The sequence below is a fragment of the Morus notabilis genome, unplaced genomic scaffold (assembly GCF_000414095.1).
Source record: "Morus notabilis unplaced genomic scaffold, ASM41409v2 Scaffold697, whole genome shotgun sequence".
Taxonomy (NCBI): domain Eukaryota; kingdom Viridiplantae; phylum Streptophyta; class Magnoliopsida; order Rosales; family Moraceae; genus Morus; species Morus notabilis.
In genome coordinates, this window is record NW_010357121.1 from 263,485 (window position 1) to 280,449 (window position 16,965).

At 34.4% G+C, this 16,965-nt stretch overlaps 3 protein-coding genes across 3 annotated transcripts; 2 read left to right on the top strand and 1 right to left on the bottom strand.

Moving 5' to 3' along the window:
* Positions 1-472: 472 nt before the first annotated feature.
* Positions 473-3,571, top strand: LOC21404939 (CMP-sialic acid transporter 5). Its single transcript, XM_024165946.1, has 7 exons — positions 473-717; positions 1,535-1,583; positions 1,684-1,910; positions 2,175-2,373; positions 2,464-2,607; positions 2,788-2,862; positions 3,237-3,571. The coding sequence occupies exons 1-7, from the start codon at positions 590-592 to the stop codon at positions 3,396-3,398; spliced, it is 984 nt and encodes a 327-aa protein (XP_024021714.1). The 5' UTR covers positions 473-589; the 3' UTR covers positions 3,399-3,571.
* A 7,675-nt stretch (positions 3,572-11,246) lies between these two features.
* On the top strand, positions 11,247-15,181 carry LOC21404940 (BTB/POZ domain-containing protein DOT3). The gene is made up of 6 exons (XM_010089289.2): positions 11,247-11,766; positions 11,894-11,963; positions 12,521-13,416; positions 13,536-13,794; positions 13,926-14,054; positions 14,236-15,181. The coding sequence occupies exons 1-6, from the start codon at positions 11,627-11,629 to the stop codon at positions 14,605-14,607; spliced, it is 1,866 nt and encodes a 621-aa protein (XP_010087591.1). The 5' UTR covers positions 11,247-11,626; the 3' UTR covers positions 14,608-15,181.
* On the bottom strand, positions 11,709-15,769 carry LOC21404941. The gene is made up of 2 exons (XM_010089290.2): positions 15,165-15,769; positions 11,709-11,772 (listed from the first exon to the last, which is right to left on the bottom strand). Exon 1 carries the CDS (start codon positions 15,694-15,696, stop codon positions 15,187-15,189), a length of 510 nt encoding a protein of 169 aa, XP_010087592.1. The 5' UTR covers positions 15,697-15,769; the 3' UTR covers positions 11,709-11,772; positions 15,165-15,186.
* Between the last annotated feature and the right edge of the window lie 1,196 nt (positions 15,770-16,965).

Sequence of the window (16,965 nt, forward strand, 5' to 3'; positions counted from 1 at the left end):
TAAATGCGTTCAGTTCATTTATATTATTATACATTTAAAAAAAATCAACACAAACCTTAAGAAACACATTAACTTAACAAACTCATTAACTTAACAAACTTTAATGGTCAAATATCATAGATAATTAACAATTTAATAGTCATATCAACATTTTGTTCAAAAACTGATAGAATCAAGATTGAGGGAAAAAAGTTGGAGATATATCATAATTCAATGGGCAAAACAATATCAGGGAGTTTATTGACACAAGTGATTATAAGCATTTCCGTTAAAAAAAACTTAACGGAGTTAACCTCAGGGGATATGTTGACATAAGTGATAAAAAGTTTAGGAGCACAACATGTACATTTTAAAGTTCATGAGACATGTTGACACAAGTGACAAAATTGAGGGAAATTTATAAAATGTCAGAAAAAAAAGCCCAAAACGGCGTCGTTAGCGGAGAAACGTACCGAACTTTTTATACCGTTTCCTTTTCGACACTCGAAACAAAACAGAAGCATATTATACAATTCTGAATTCCCCGTGATCGGAGAACCCAAAGCGACACAGTTTGTGGCCTCTCTCCGGCGATTCCCGTCGGTCAAAAATGTCGGCCACGAATCCCGGAGCTCGGAAATCGAGTTCCTATAAAATGAGCGGTAGGGTTTTCGCCTACTCCCTCCTTCTCACCCTCCAATACGGCGCTCAGCCTCTCATCTCCAAGCGCTGCATTAGGTATTTCTACTCCTCATTTCTTATCGAAATTGATTTAGGGTTAGAAAGTAGGAAATCGCAGACAAAGAGATTGGGGATTTTGGAACTTTGCATTTGTTGTTAGAAAATTTTCAATTGTTGTCGCTTGTACAGAGAATATAACCTTTTTGCTAACCTGAATACATTTTTGTTGTTAATCTTTAGTTACATTAGAAACGCAGTTCAAAAATTGCAGAATTATTTCAAGGGCAACAGTGATTATCTTTATTTTAGGCAGCCCTTTCTTTTCTTTTTCTTTTTCTGTCGTTTGATTAGAGTTTAGGTCGTCTTGAATTTTAGTATTGTTATTATTATTATTTTGTAGCTGCCAAGAAATTTTTTGTCTTTTGTATGCATTTTGTTTTTTTTTTGGACTTGGAGTTTTGGGACTTGAATTCTCCACATATGTGGTGGAGTCAGATGCTGAATTACTGCTAGGCTATGGCTTCAACCATGGAAAAAATTAGATTTTGGTACCATATGTTTTATGGAAATTTTGAAAAGGTACGTTGGTACATGTTTAGGTAATACCAAATAATAATCAAAAACTCTTAAAAAATACCATCCGGATGTCTAACACTGTGTTTTTGGAAATTAAAATGTCTTACATGCGCTTTTATTAGTTTCATTTATTTTTCAAAATTACTTTTTAAGTAAATCAAATATTAGCTATTCATGTACTAAATTGAAGGCAAAGAAGGGGTATAGGGTACCTGGGACATTTTTCTTCTTTAAGGTACCTATTTGTTATTAATCATATAAAGGGCATGTGATTAATTTGCTATACTCTTCCTGGCAGGCGAGAAGTTATTGTAACTTCTTCTGTTCTGGCATGTGAGGTTGCAAAGGTAATACTTGAAATCTATGACAATTTTTAATTGGGTTTCAATTCGAATTAGCTTACATAGTTTTGGTGAAAATGCCCCCACCTTGTTATATGATTGTCAGGTTGCGTGTGCGTTGTTTTTCATGGCAAGAGATGGCACTTTGAAGAAAGTATTCAAGGAATGGACTTTGACTGGTGCACTGACTGCATCGGGTCTCCCTGCCGCTATCTATGCATTGCAAAACAGCTTACTGCAGATTTCTTACAAAAATCTTGATTCACTCACTTTCTCAATGTTGAACCAGACAAAAATATTCTTCACCGCACTCTTCACATTTCTTATATTGAGGTATGTTCCAATATGGTTGAACCATGGATTGTTTTGAACTTCTGTCTTCACTGTTATCTGCAGAAGCCATAAAATCAACTTTCCGTTCATTTTGCTTTTGGCATACTGGCACATTGATTAACTACGTCTTTTCAATTTGGAAGCTTGTATTGCCACATATAAACAACTTGTTTCAGCTGTTTATTAGCTGTATGAGCTTATATTAGGTCCATGCTTCTCTTATCGTTTATGCTAAAGTTGACATATTCAATGTGTTATCTGTAGGCAGAAGCAATCAATTCAACAGATAGGGGCCTTATTCTTGTTGATCATTGCAGCTGTTCTTTTAAGCATTGGTGAAGGCTCCAGCAAAGGTTCTAGAAGTGCCAATTCTGATCAAACTTTATTTTATGGTATTGTTCCTGTCTTGGTTGCCTCCGTACTTTCAGGCCTTGCATCTTCCTTGTGCCAGTGGGCCTCTCAGGTTAACAAGAAATTTTACACTCTCCAGTTTCGCAAATTATTTGTTCTTCTCAGTTTCCCCTCCTAACTTTTCTACCCTTTCGTGCTACAGGTGAAGAAACATTCATCGTACTTAATGACTGTAGAGATGTCAATCGTTGGAAGTTTGTGCTTGTTGGCTAGTACCTTCAAGTCTCCAGACGGTGAATCTTTCAAACAATACGGATTCTTCTACGGTTGGACTCCACTAACTTTGGTAATAATCTAAATTTTGGTATTTTCGTCGAGGAGAAAGACAGATGGTGCATATCAGTTTGCTTTTAATGGCCTTTCTATTACTTCAAAGTTCCATCTGTTCAGAACCAAGGAAAGTTTGAATTATGCAGAGGCTTTATTAGTTCTATCTCCTTAAACATTCTCCTTTTCCTCCTTCCAGATCCCTGTTATAATCAATGCCCTTGGTGGAATTCTTGTTGGCCTTGTAACCAGTCATGCTGGCGGCGTTAGAAAGGCAAGTTTGAACAATTGGTAACTCCTAAAATATTTACGTGCTTAAAAAATATATAGCTTTTGGCTATCTAAATTGTTGGCTACTCGTGTTAGCTTAAAAAATGAGCTTAAACCACATGATTTAAAAAGCGAATATGTCACTCACTCTTTGATCTGTTGCATATAGGCATGGATAATTGTAAAGCATCACTTAAGTTTTATTTTTCAAGAAGTCTTTTGTCAAAAATTTACCAAATGGTCTATAGACTAATCACTCGTATGGGAATAGCTGTGAGGATTACTCGTTGCGATCCATTAGTTAATTTCTTAATTGCCATAAAAGTTGTCAAAACTCCTAAAGCATTGGTTTTTTTTTTCTCTGGTCAATTTTTGCAGGGGTTCGTTATTGTTTCAGCACTTCTCGTTACGGCATTGCTGCAGTTCATTTTTGAAGGGAAACCGCCTTCATTATATTGTCTTGTGGCTCTTCCCATCGTGGTTAGCAGCATTTCGATATACCAGAAATATCCATACCAAGTTAAGAAGAAGGAACTTTAAACTCTACGTTTCATTACTAAAGACATTTACACATTTAGCCCTGACTAGCCCTGATTGGTAGCCATTTTTATTTGGTTCAGCTTGTCACAATCTATATAGATGCCATCATGGTAGTAGAGTTTTTCTGGGGGGTAATTTCAAACTTGGTATCTGTAAGGAAATTCTTGCTTTCATCAAATTCATACGCATATTACTCACACACACACACACACACACACACACAAAATCATACGCATATCTAGTTAGTTAACTCTCTGAGCAGATACCAATAGAAATGATAATATCATTTTTGTTCTGGAGAAAAACTACTTGATGTTTTGCTTTTATCTTTGATTGTTCAAAAAAATACTAAGTTAACGCGGTATATGTGTGTAGCGCAGATGCAAAATGTACAAGGAAATATAACAAACTGGGAAAGAACAGAAAAGAAAAGAAATGGAATAGAATGGGGAAAATTAAAATAATAAATAAAAAGGAAGGCAGTAAAAACTGGAAGAACTCCGAGGCAAAAGCTGTGAAAATATAAACGACTAAAAAAAAGGTTGGCCCAATGAAGAAACGACAGGATTTCAATAAAAACGACAACAAGAGGATGCGCGGCAAAACAACAGACTAGGCTATTGATAACAAACCAGGCCAACCAAATAACAGCTGCGCTAACAAAAGCAAAACTACAAATACAAGTTATTATTGAAATGACGACCAAGAAAAATTAAAGGACCAAGAAAAATAAAAGGACAAAGAGATGAAGAAACGATAACATAAAAATAAAGTAAAAATCCAAACAATGAAGATCATTCTCTAGCAAGCAATAGCCACAAATAAATAAATAAAAAAAAATAAAAAAAAGGAGACGAAAAGACAAAACAATACAAACAATAAAGCAATAACAAAAGGGAAAAAAAAAAAGAATAAACGACTAAACCTTAGCAAAAAGAGAAAACGACGACAAAATTTAATAGAAATAGGGGTGACAATTCTTTCGCGGGTTGTATTAGTGGCAGGCTAGGTCAAATTTTGCTGAAATTACCCAATCCTAGCATGAACAAGGTGAGAAATTCCAAAAATGCTTAACTTATGTAAAGACATTAGTTGTCAAAACATTGAGATAAAAATTGCCATTCTAGAGCTATGTATGGTTACACAAGTTTTCTTTAAACGTTTCCTATTTCAAAATTATTTTTGCCAATAATTAACTCCAAATTGTCTTGTGGCTTACAAATATTTAATCACTTTTTACAACTATCATCCCTTCTTTTTTTTTTTTCCTTTCTTTTTCTAGAATACACTTCTCTGGCTATAAAGTATAAACTACTATAATATATAAAATTAAACGTACTACTACATATCAAATTTGTTGTTTGTTGTAAAAACTAACTTGTTCTTCTTAGGAAAATTTGCGCTAAACAATAGTGAAGACAAATTACTCAGTGCAAATTATATGTAAACAGTACTTGTAGGTGCATACGTATTTAGACAAGAGACAAAAGAAGGCTAATTTCCTACCTTGATCATATATGGAGGATTTGCAATAATTATGAGGAAAGACCCCTCATCATTCTTCATATTTTTCAAAGTAGCAATCACTAAGACGTTGTAAATACCGGATCTTTGATATAAGATGATGTTTTATGACCCGTTTAGTTCACTGATTTGAATTTTTAATTCGAGTTGATATATGACTTTATATGAGAGTTTTTTACTGTAGTAAAAAAGTTAGATGTGACTGTTTTTTAGAGTTTTTTACTGTAACAAAACTCAAATTTTAAATTTAAATCGGTGAAATGAACGGTATCAATGATCTCAACTTCTCCTGACAAACTTTTTGAGCCCACTCTTTGCAATAATTGGCCTTTTCTGTGTCTGATGGTGGTGGGATTTCATTATTATTATCATCATCATTATGAGCAAGAGGGTGATTAATAGGATAAAAAATGAGAATACACAAGACCAAGAAAGAGGATAAATGATATAATCATAATACTGTTTCCTATATGATTTCTATCCACGGTTTTTTTCTTTCAATTTTTTCTGTTCAATAGTAGTTGAACAATTGATGGAATTAATATCCCAAATTTCCTTTGTACGTAATGCTTTAAGTTGTTTACAGTTTATGTGAAAAAGAAATTGCAGTACCTTGCATAATAATATTAATGAAGCATTCAAATGACAAATATTAACGAAATAATGGCCTATTTAGTTACAAGATATAATTTTTATGGGCTTATGAGTAGTAGCAAGAGTCATTAAATAAGTCATAAATCATGAGCAAAAACATAAATTTACCTGGTTACAGCTGACAAAGGAGTGAATCTAGTCTTATTTATTATTTGACATATATAGTAATTAGTTTATTAAGATCTAAGATATTATTATAACACAAAAATTTTAGCAGTAAATTACACACTAATTTTAAATATCAAGGTGTTGAATTCAAATTTATAGCTAGATTTTGGGACAAAATAAAATAAAATAAAATAGCAAAAACAAAACCACACATAGAAATTTTTTATTACGAAAATACTAAGACCACGAAATAAAAGAAAAGAAAAACAAGAAATCCTATAGTAAAGTAAGATCCTAAGGATCTCCCACTTTAATAAGAAAAATTGCGAAAATTTCAAATGAAGATGAGGGAAAAAAAAAAAAAAAAAAAAAAAAAAAAAAAAAAAAAAGGAAAAAAAAACAGAGAATAATAAAGGAAGGAGAACATTAGAGCCCGTCTACGTAATTTTTTTTTTTTTTTTTTTAAGATACGCAATAATTTTCACACTCACGAATAAAAAAGTACTAAGCCCTATATCACATCAATTAGCAATAAAAATTAAAATCCTGATATTCCAATTTCCTTATAAAATGACAAAGGTGACATTAACTTCAGTCATAATATTTTTATACCAATTAATATGATATGTGAGTTCTTATTCATTTTTAAAATTATCATGTTAATTAATTAATAAGAGATTGCATTTACTAGTAAAAAATTAACTTTTAAAAATATGCTCTTGTCCCCAATTCTTATTTTGGAAACACATGGTTTTTTAAGGATAAGAAATTAAGGATCGGTTGTTAGTAAACAAAAGAAATTGGTTCCGGCAAGAGTTGCTCGTTCGACAATAGAATCCGTCCCATTCTTGTCCCTTCACCAAAAAAAAAAAAAAAAAAAAAAAAAAAAAAAAAACCAAAGACGTGCTTTTCCGTCTTTCCCCTCCCATCTAAGTTTTGGTTTCCTCTATAGTTTTGAAACCGGGTAAATCTGGAGAAGGGCAACAACTTCTGTAGGTAAGAACTAAAATTAAAGATTTTCATTTGTAGAATTCATGAACCGAGTCTTTTAACTTGCTACCATATACTAAAAAAATAAAGATTAGATTTTGTGTCCTTAACAATGCTCTCTGTCAATTCATCCGACAACATATATTTTTTAAAGTAAACGTTACACACTGCATGACATGTTTAAAAGAGTGAAATTAAAATAAAACATTTTTTTTAAAAATTCTAGGAATAGCACAATCGTATAGTGTTACTATGGTGTTATTCATATTTGTAAAATTTTTTTTTTTTTTTTTGACAAAATGAAAAAAAGCATATATCTCCACTACATGTTGCTCTCTCCTCCCCACATCTCTCTCTTCATTGCCTCTCTCTCTCCCCTCCAGATCTTCTCCTTTTTCACGGCCTCAGTCGCAGGTTGACCCCCACCATTGTGCCGCCCATTGTGAAACTGGAGCTCGCCATCACTGTGGAGGACGTTTGACGACGCAGTAGTATAAATACGAGTTTTGCTTCACCAAACATCGGTAAGCACAAGCATAAAAGATAAAATTACTATATTAATTAAAGGGGGATTAATTAAGAATAAAATGTAAAAATTTAAATTCTTGCACTTTTAAAAATAAATTCAGTAATCTAAAAAGCCTTGGGCTATTATCTTGAGATATTTAGGTAATATATCATAATTTTTAAGGTTGGATTGATTTTTACCACGGGTACTAAAATTATTACAAAATATACCACAATGATATCATTTAAATTTTGTGTTTTGATCAAAATTATACTTATACTTTTGTGTATTGGTGTCAGTATTTTAGATTTTGTATGACGTGATTTTTCATGTATATATTTGTGATTTTTATGAATTTTATAATATTTAAGTATTTTTAACTGTGACATTTTCTGTAATAATTTATATTCCTGACATATTTGAGATAAATTTATTTTAAAACTCAAATTCTTTTGTTATAATGTTTTTTCTTTTTTATAAGAATTTAAATTTAACTTTTTATTATAATAATTTTTCTCACATAAAAATTTGAGTTGTGAAAAAAACACATGAGTGATCAAGTGTGAGTAAGCATCATTAAACTCTTTCACGAGATGTAATAACATATGAAAGAGAAGAAGTTACGGTACTAACCTTGTGGCTTGTAGGGATAATCCATCTTTCATACGACATTTTATTTATGGGCTTTCTGGGACCATCAAATCTGCAGACAAAGATAAATCACCATTACTATTAAGATCATTTTGACCGTAAAGGCTCCCAAGAAAATATTTTAAAAAGAAAAGCGCAGTGTTTTTTTGTTTTTGGTTTTTTTTTTCCCTTCGTTAACAAGGAAAAGAGAAACGACAATAAAAAATGAAAGTACTCCATGTCACATGGCAAATCTTCGTGAATAAAAGGAGGATGAATTATAAAAATATGTACAAAATCTCTGATTGCTAAGATAGTCGCAGATCTAACTCCAAAACAATAATGGACATCAAGACAAACATGAGTGCTTTGAACTAAAAATAAGAATGAAATTCCTATAACAATCTACTGAATTGAGACTTTTATTGCTTGTGATCTGTAACGGGACTGTAAATATTTACAAAATATATACATCTGGAAACAAAGTCAATTAACCTTTCAAATCAAGAGTGAAGAATTAATATTATTATGTTGGGAAATAGTAGAAAATAGGTCAATATGAAAAGCTTAAGAAAGTATATAGGTCAATTTTTAGTTATAAAAATTAATAGGCCATAACTTGTCAAATTATGGTTTATAACCAGATAAGTTATGGACAAACTTGTTAAGTTATGGATCATAACTAGACTAGTTATGGACAAAAATTGTGAATTATGGATAATAACTTGTCAAGTTATGGTTCATAACCAGACAAGTTATGGTCGAAAACAGAAGACATGTGGTGGAGGTGAAAAAATAGGAGGTGGCGGCGAGTGGATAGGTGGTGGATGTGAAAAAACAGGAGGTGGAGGTGAGTGGAGAGGTGGCGGAGGAGAGCTAATTGGTGGTGGTGGAGGTGAGTAGACAGGCGGGGAGGAGGGTTGATTGGTGGTGGAGGTGAGAAGACAAGTGGGGGGGGAGAGTTAATTGGTGGTGGTGGTGGTGAGAAAACAGGTGGAGGTGAAGATTAGACTGGTGGAGAGGTGTAAGTCTAGAGAAACTCTCTAGAATGACCCCACAGAAGCAATTTCTGTCAACAGGCCTAACTCAACTGGAAGATACCCGGCGATGTCAACATGGTTGATGTCAATACCGGCAACAACTTCTAGTGTTGGTTCGTCAAGAGCAGGAGCACAGAAAATTCCATTATAGGAATAGACATCAGTGCCAACCCAACCCCCTGTTAGGTTTAGTCGGTCCGAGTAGATAGCTTTCTTCCATGCTTGAAGCGCAATGTATGCCCGTTTGAGCCTGGATTATCTTTTGATATTGTAATGTATGTGCCATGCATTTCTCTTTTGATATTGTAACTAATTAAGATTATGCTTCACTTTGTTAAATTGTATTAACTAAGAACTTACTTGACTTGACAGATGATGGATGTTATATATATGCGAATCTACTAGTTTTGGTGTATGACTATATTTTGAGATTATATATGCAATGATATATTAGTTCATTTTTATTATTGATAAGGGACAAAGTGATCATTTTACTTGATACATATTATGATAGATGCTAAAAGTGATCATATTTAAGCTTGTGATAATTTATTATTACATAAAAAAATCAAATATTATTTTTTTTACCATTGAAATATAGTTTTTAAATTTTATCTTTCAAATAAAAAGTTTTTTTCAATAATTAAATTACTTTTTTACTATTTTAATTAATTAAATATTGAATTATTTAAGATTATTAATTAAGGGTATTTTTGTTAAAATACAATTTACTTCCATTCCATTTCGCTGTCAATCAAATAGCATAATCCTCATTCAGATATTAATTTTATAACTCCAACTAAATTAAAAAATTAATTTATGATTTTAACACATTCCAATTTCATTTCATTACCATTTTTATTATTATTCTCATTACCTTTCTCATTACCATTCTAAAACTAAACGCAACGTTATTGAACAGAAGTAACGGAAGATATTCAAAAGAAAAGCGCTTTCAAACTACATTTATAATGAAAAGCGTTGCATTCTAAATCAATACATGCACATTCTCCCGTTACCAAAAAAAGTCAACATGTAACTTCAGGAAAAAGGAAAAAAAAGAAAAAAAAGACTCAATTGAATTGTTGCACCCGGAACTGTTTAGTTTCTGCATAATAGATCTTAAACTTTTAAGGTTTATTCTTTTAGAGTTTAACTTGAGTATAATTCTTGAGTTGAATTTGAGTTAGCTTGTTCTTTTAGAGTTTAACTTGAGTATAATTTTTGAGTTGAATTTGAGTTATAACTTGAGTTGAACTTGTAACTTGAGTTTGTGTTTAGTTGTGTACATTTAAGTTATGGTTTCAGATAAGAATCTTTTTGAGTTTGTGTTTGAGTGAGTCAAAACTTGAATTTGTATTTAGATAGTATTTTAATAAAAACTCAATGCTGATGAAAAATTTAATATGGTATATGGGTCGGGTTTTATTCGTATTTTCGTTGTCAATGCATAGAAAAAAAAATCATCTCAATCAAAATTAAAACGAAAAAGTTATAGCATTTTTAAGAATAGAAAAAATACTGTTTATTAATTTGAGTTCGAGTTTCTGAACTCGAGTTGAAGGAAAAACTTGAACTCGAGTTTAAACTTAAAAGAACATGAACTCGAATAAAGTTGTAACTCGAGTTGCCTTTTTTTGAGTTTTTCACTCAAAAGAACACGCCCAAAACTTGACTTGAACTTGTAACTTGAGTTTGTGTTTGGTTGTGTACATTTGAGTTATGGTTTGAGATAAGAATCTTTTTGAGTTTGTGTTTGAGTGAATCAAAACTTGAATTTGTATTTAGATAGTATTTTAATAAAAACTCAATGCTGATGAAAAATTTTAATAGGGTATATGGGTCGGGTTTTATTCGTATTTTCGTTGTCAATGCATAGAAAAAAAAATCATCTCAATCAGAATTAAAACGAAAAAGTTATAGCATTTTTAAGAATAGAAAAAATATTGTTTATTAATTTGAGTTCGAGTTTCTGAACTCGAGTTGAAAAGAAAACTTGAACTCGAGTTTTAATCCTAAACTCGAGTTTAAACTTAAAAGAACATGAACTCGAATAAAGTTGTAACTCGAGTTGCATTTTTTTGAGTTTTTCACTCAAAAGAACAAACCCTTAATTTTGATAAATTATACCTGAATTTTTAATCAGTTACAATTGAAGTCCAATAATTTATTACGTTATCAAATTGATTGTTCAAAATACAAGATTTTCACATGACACGATTTAAAAAATAACGATCTTTACCTTTCTTTCATATACGAATCTCGTGTCTTAAATCGTTAATTTGATAACATTTATTCGTTATTAGACCTCAATTATAACTGATTCTAAAATTCTGGGTGCAATTTGCTAAAATAAAAGGTTCAGGATGCATTACACAAAAAGTGCAACGGTGCAATTTATATAGAGATACAGATATACATTTATGGCCACGCAATTCAATGGTACCATACTCATATACGTGGCTGATAATGAATATTAATTACGGTACCTCAACAACAGTACCTAGTCATTCTCTGAGATGACACTTAAAATCATAACACAGTTTACTGCTATGAGAAAGAGAATGAACTTAAATGAGCATTCACCAACCATCTCATGGGAATTTCAATAGCAGCCACAGACTCACTTCTCACACATTTATTTTAGACCCTGATCTTTTTTTCTCATGGATTTGTACTCAACAATATGAGGTGGGCACTCACAGAATTAACATATCACAACAAAGACATAACATAACATAGCATGACATATCTCAAGCAAAAGACCAGTCGTCATGAAGAAGGCTCTGAATCGGCCTCAAAGCCCCGGAAGTGATTTCGATGGCACCGATCAAGTACATGCGCACAGTATCGTTTTGCCCTCCAAGTTCATCACCACTATTTGTGATAGCTTGGAAAGAAAAGAACCCTCCTGGTAAAACTAGAATACAAAATAAAACTAGTTCATTATCTATATCGACAATGGAGTTTTCTGCATAAAATATTAACCATCAGTGAACTTTTCAATTATTGTTCTTGTCTTTGTTTTTGTTCCTCTTCAGGTTTATCACCTCTCAAATCCCTAAAGACTTGTCCATTCAAGTTGAAGAAGTCACCTTCAATGTTCACAAGGTAACAAGAAGTAAAAAAGCAGACATGCTTCAGTACTCTTACAAACTTTCTTTGCTTGTCCCGGAAAGTCAAACTTCTTTGTTCAATGAATTGTTTCAATCACGAATTAAAAGCAATAAGAACAGAAAAAAACTAAACATTTACGTATGTTCATAAGAATCGTAACAAAACAATGAAGACTGTCAAAGTTAAATAATAGTCACAGGCTTTTTAATCGAGATGATATATTATAGTTAGTACAGAAGTCCTGAAAATATGCAATCAATATCTCAACTCATCACGTCACAACGCACAAACCACATGATCATGATCAGAGAATTTGTCACTTCGCCATACCTAAATTCATAACTCTAAAATAGTTCACATTTTGTAAGTCAAAAAAAAAAAAAAAAAAAAAAAAAAAAAAAAAACCACAAAAAAAAAAAAAGGAAAATAAACAAAAAAAAAAAAAAAAAAAAAAAAAAAAAAAAAAGACCTGAACAAACACATATGGATAGCTCACATACAATAAGTTCGTGAAGAGCCATTTCTCCTAATTTGGTCTTCTCCTGAATCAGTTTCCATTGGTATCAAAATGTGGCTACATGCATCGAGTAGATGCTCAGCAGTCGAACTCAAGTTATGACTGTGACATCAAGCTTGAAGATTTCCCAGGTGGATCAGAAACCTTTGAAATCATTCTGAAGTTTTGTTATGGTTTCCCAATAGACTTTAGTTCTAAGAACATAGCACCGCTAAGATGTGCAGCAGAATATCTAGACATGACCGAAGAACTCGATGATGGAAATCTTATTAGCAAGACTGAAGCATTCCTCACATTTGTTGTCCTCTCTTCCTGGAAAGACACTATCACTGTGCTCAAATCCTGCGAAGATCTATCTCCGTGGGTTGAGAATCTCCAAATTGTCAGAAGATGCTGCGACTCAATCGCCTGGAAAGCTTCAAGAGAAACCACAACTGCAAATGCAACCGATGAAGAAGGCTGGTGGTTTCATGAAATAGCTACCCTTCGTATTGATCATTTTATGAGGATTGTGACGACAATTAGAGCAAAAGGTGCAAGACCAGAAATCATAGGCAAATGTATCATGCACTATGCAGAAAGATGGTTACCAGGAATAGATGTGGAGTTAGAAGGACTGAGAGGATATGGGCATGGAAAAAATGAACTGCAATTCAGTGTTTTGAGCAGGAGCAAAGAGGAAGTGGGTAGTGGCCATGGCAAGGAGCAAAAAGAGATCATCGAAATCCTAGTTAGCTTACTTCCTCCTCAACAAGAAGCCGTTTCTTGTAAATTCTTGCTGCAGATGTTAAAGATGGCCAACCTGTACTCTGCATCGCCGGCTTTGATTTCCGAACTCGAGAAAAGAGTTGGGATGACTCTGGAAGATGCCAATGTGAATGATCTTCTGATTCCCAGATACAAAAATGCAGATCAAGGGAAACTTATGAAGTGAGTATCACCTATCTAATTTGACTCTCCAAAAAGAAGTTTGTTTGTTGAAGAGGTTGGCATGATGATCAACCTCACCAACTTGCACCCCTTGTTAATTATCATTGTGATTGGAACAGTTCTCCTGAAGAACACACAATGTACGACACAGATTTGGTACAACGGGTTGTGGAGTACTTCTTGATGCTTGAACAGCAGCAACTACAGCAAGAGACAGAAAATATCAACATAAGTAAGCTCTTAGACAGCTACCTGGCAGAGATTGCACGAGACCCAAATCTCTCCATAACCAAGTTTCAAGTCTTAGCTGAATTACTGCCAGAAAATGCTCGAACGAGTCATGATGGTCTTTATAGAGCTATTGACACCTACCTCAAGGTCACTTCTGCCTTCTCAGTTCTCACTACACTTGCTTGTTTCTAATAACTTCTTTTCTTTTACTTTTTTTTTTTTTTCCTTTGGGGACTCGTACAGAATTTCTTAACTTAGAAAACATTTTCCTTTTTTAGACACATCCTACACTGCCTGAGCATGACCGAAGAAGGCTATGCAAAATAATGAACTGCAATAAACTCTCGCTCGATGCATGTTCCCATGCTGCACAAAATGATCGCTTGCCTCTAAGAATCATTGTCCAGGTAAATGGTTTCCAAAGACTACATATATTTTCTTCATTATGTCAGCGTTTACATCATCCATGAGCTAAACTATATTTTTAATGAAACTGCTCATGCTGTTAACCGGTTTAAAAAGTTAGAACTTTATAATAAACATGCCCTTATGAAAGTTTGTCCCCCTTTTCTGAACAAACATGTGCAGGTTCTGTTTTCTGAACAACTAAAAATGCGGACAACAATGCAACCAGCACCAAATGGCAATAACTCAGAACAAGAGGGAAACCAGTCAGCTACAGACATGGAGATCAAGATTCTCAAAGCAGAACTTGAGAATGTAAAGCTCAAGATGGCGGAGCTGCACAGTGACTATTCCGAGCTGCAACAAGAGTATGACAGGATAGGCAACAAACACAAAAATACACCGCGTTGGAGTATCAGTTGGCGAAAGATCAAGAAGTCTTTTCATACAAAAGTTGATGGGGATGACGATATTGAAGAAGAACCAGAAGGACAACAAAGACTTAACTCGGTTAGCAAAAGAAACAGCTTCCTACGAAGGCTATCCATCGCCTGAATCCACTGAGCAACAAAAATCTTGCAGCTCAAGTCCCTATCCCCGCATCAAGTGCTCACAAGAAACATCTTTGTCTCTCTATCTTTCGCTACTCTAGTTTCTTTACACAAAAAACCTTTCTTTTTCATTTTCCCACCTAGAATATAATCCCATAATCTGTATTTTGCTTAGTCAATGTTTGGTAATTCAAATGGACGCAGAACATATATATACACGATTAAAGGATTGCCAGTAAGTTGTAACAAGGAAAAAAGTTTCCCTCTTTTTTTTTAGTATTTGCAGCAACAATGTAATTCTATCCAGTAAACATTCCAAGCTTTTTCAAGAACTAGGCATAAAATTATGAGCAAAACATATCGAATAAAATGCAATAATTACTAAACCCCTTTCTTCATTCATCAAAAGCCATTAAAATGATTAAAATCTTTTCTCACAAATCTACCACCACGGGTTATTGCATTCCAACAAAATTCACTATATCTCACTTCTCACCTAGACGAAGCCTTTCCAAGGCCTAAATAAATAGAAATCAACTTCAAAATCTCCAAACAAATTACCAGATTTTCTTGCCTCATTAATCTACCGAGCACTGACAGAAGCAGGCCTCATACTGCTCCAAGGAAATTTGGCTCCGCCATCGCTGCGACCAAACGAAGCTCTCTCGGGCTTAGCGTTCCGAGGCTCTCTCCCGTCGAGCCAATGCCTCTTCGACTCGCCTTCCTCGACGACGCTCGGCTTTGCCTGCTTCTTGTTCGCCGCCATCTTCTTCTCCTCCTCGATTACTCTGATCGGGAACAGATCCGGCGAAATGGAGAGCGGATTCTTGAGAGTGACGTAGGCCTTCTTGTAGTCGGGCCTGGCCATGAGCAATCCGCCGCGCTTCTTCTTCTTGCCCTCCATGTTTAGGGTTTGGACCTTCTCGACCTCGAAGCCGTAGAGAGACTCGAGGACGCGCTTGATCTCAATCTTGGATGCGGACGGGATGGTCTTGAGGGAGATTTCTGTGATGTTTGTGAAGGTTTTCGGCATCAGAAGCTTTATTGGAAGGTTCGCGAAGTTCACCACTCTTCTTCCCAGTCTGCTTCCCATTTTTCTCTGCTTCTTTCGGAGTCTTCGTTCTCTGGTAATGTTTATATGTTGTTTTTCAGCTTCTCTGCGAGCAGGTTTTGTGCTTTGCTAGTGACGGGGAAATGCAATGGGCCGTGATGGGCTATTTGAAGAAAAGGGCAGCCCAGCACAATTTTATTAATGGGCATTTAAGTGAAGATAATTCGACATTTTAGAGAAATACCACATTTTGGAATGAATATTTCGCGCTTTAAAGGGAACCACAAGTTAAGTTTTAAACTTGGATTAACATATATTAAGGGCATAAATTTTTACAGAGAATACCCCAATCACATCACATTATATTTAAAATATCAAGTATACTCTTGGATGTCGGTAGGTCTCCGGCCACGATACCAGTATCCAACTAAGATACACGCCGGTATCCAGCCACAATACCGAAATACCCAATGGTATCTGGTGAACAACCACCAATACTGACGGCAGTAGTCGCCGACAGTTACCAACTACCTGTGCCAACCGAGTCTTCGGTATCTTACAAGATATTGATGGGTATCCGCCAAAATACTAGTTATCAATCGGTAACCACCGAGTTACCAATTGGTAATCACTGAGTCACCAGCTGATAACTGCCAAAAATTGTCTAGAAACCATCGTTATTAGCGGCTGCCAACCAAAAAACCAATTCACAAAATATATATATATATATATATACAAAAATCACATTCCATATCAGAAAAAAATGTAAATGATGAAAAAACAATAACGGATCTTGAACGCGCGGCCATGAGAGAGATCTTCAGCAGGTCTTCGGCCCTTGGCGCGTGGTGTTGTATTTTTGGTTCATTGCAGATCTGGAGGCGACTGAGCAAATGCGGCAAATCTCCACGGCAAAGTGGATTGGCGAAGCATCTCCCAACAGAGGAAGAGGCAGAGGTGGGAAGCTTCGCGTCAAGCTCCTTAGCGTTGAACTCTACTGAGAAAACATGGTAGCAAGGATGGATCTGGTTCACAATGTTTGCATATTCTTCGTCAGAGGCACAGGACGGATGTCAAAGATCCATGGTGGCCAGTGAGGAGTTCGAAGATCCATGGCAAAGCAATAAGGAGATCGGGAGAACTCCTTGGCTTCGAGCTCCTACAAGCAACCTCCATGGCGGCGGCCAATAAGCACGAGGAAAAAGGAGATATTTGAAAAGGAGAAGAAGAGGAGAAAAGAAAAAAAAAAAAAAAAAAAAAAAAAAAAAAAAAAAAAAAAAAAAAAAAAAAACTTGGGGAAAAAAAGCGGGG

What these genes read in the sequence shown, in the direction of transcription:
- LOC21404941 (XM_010089290.2), bottom strand. Translation starts at nt 15,696, where the DNA reads ATGGGAAGCAGACTGGGAAGAAGAGTGGTGAACTTCGCGAACCTTCCA.
- LOC21404940 (XM_010089289.2), top strand. Translation starts at nt 11,627, where the DNA reads ATGAAGAAGGCTCTGAATCGGCCTCAAAGCCCCGGAAGTGATTTCGAT. An exon ending in GAAAGAAAAGAACCCTCCTG is followed by an intron (nt 11,767 to 11,893) that starts GTAAAACTAGAA and finishes GTTCCTCTTCAG; the next exon opens with GTTTATCACCTCTCAAATCC. An exon ending in CTATTGACACCTACCTCAAG is followed by an intron (nt 13,795 to 13,925) that starts GTCACTTCTGCC and finishes TTCCTTTTTTAG; the next exon opens with ACACATCCTACACTGCCTGA.
- LOC21404939 (XM_024165946.1), top strand. Translation starts at nt 590, where the DNA reads ATGTCGGCCACGAATCCCGGAGCTCGGAAATCGAGTTCCTATAAAATG. An exon ending in ATCTCCAAGCGCTGCATTAG is followed by an intron (nt 718 to 1,534) that starts GTATTTCTACTC and finishes TCTTCCTGGCAG; the next exon opens with GCGAGAAGTTATTGTAACTT. An exon ending in ATGCTGGCGGCGTTAGAAAG is followed by an intron (nt 2,863 to 3,236) that starts GCAAGTTTGAAC and finishes CAATTTTTGCAG; the next exon opens with GGGTTCGTTATTGTTTCAGC.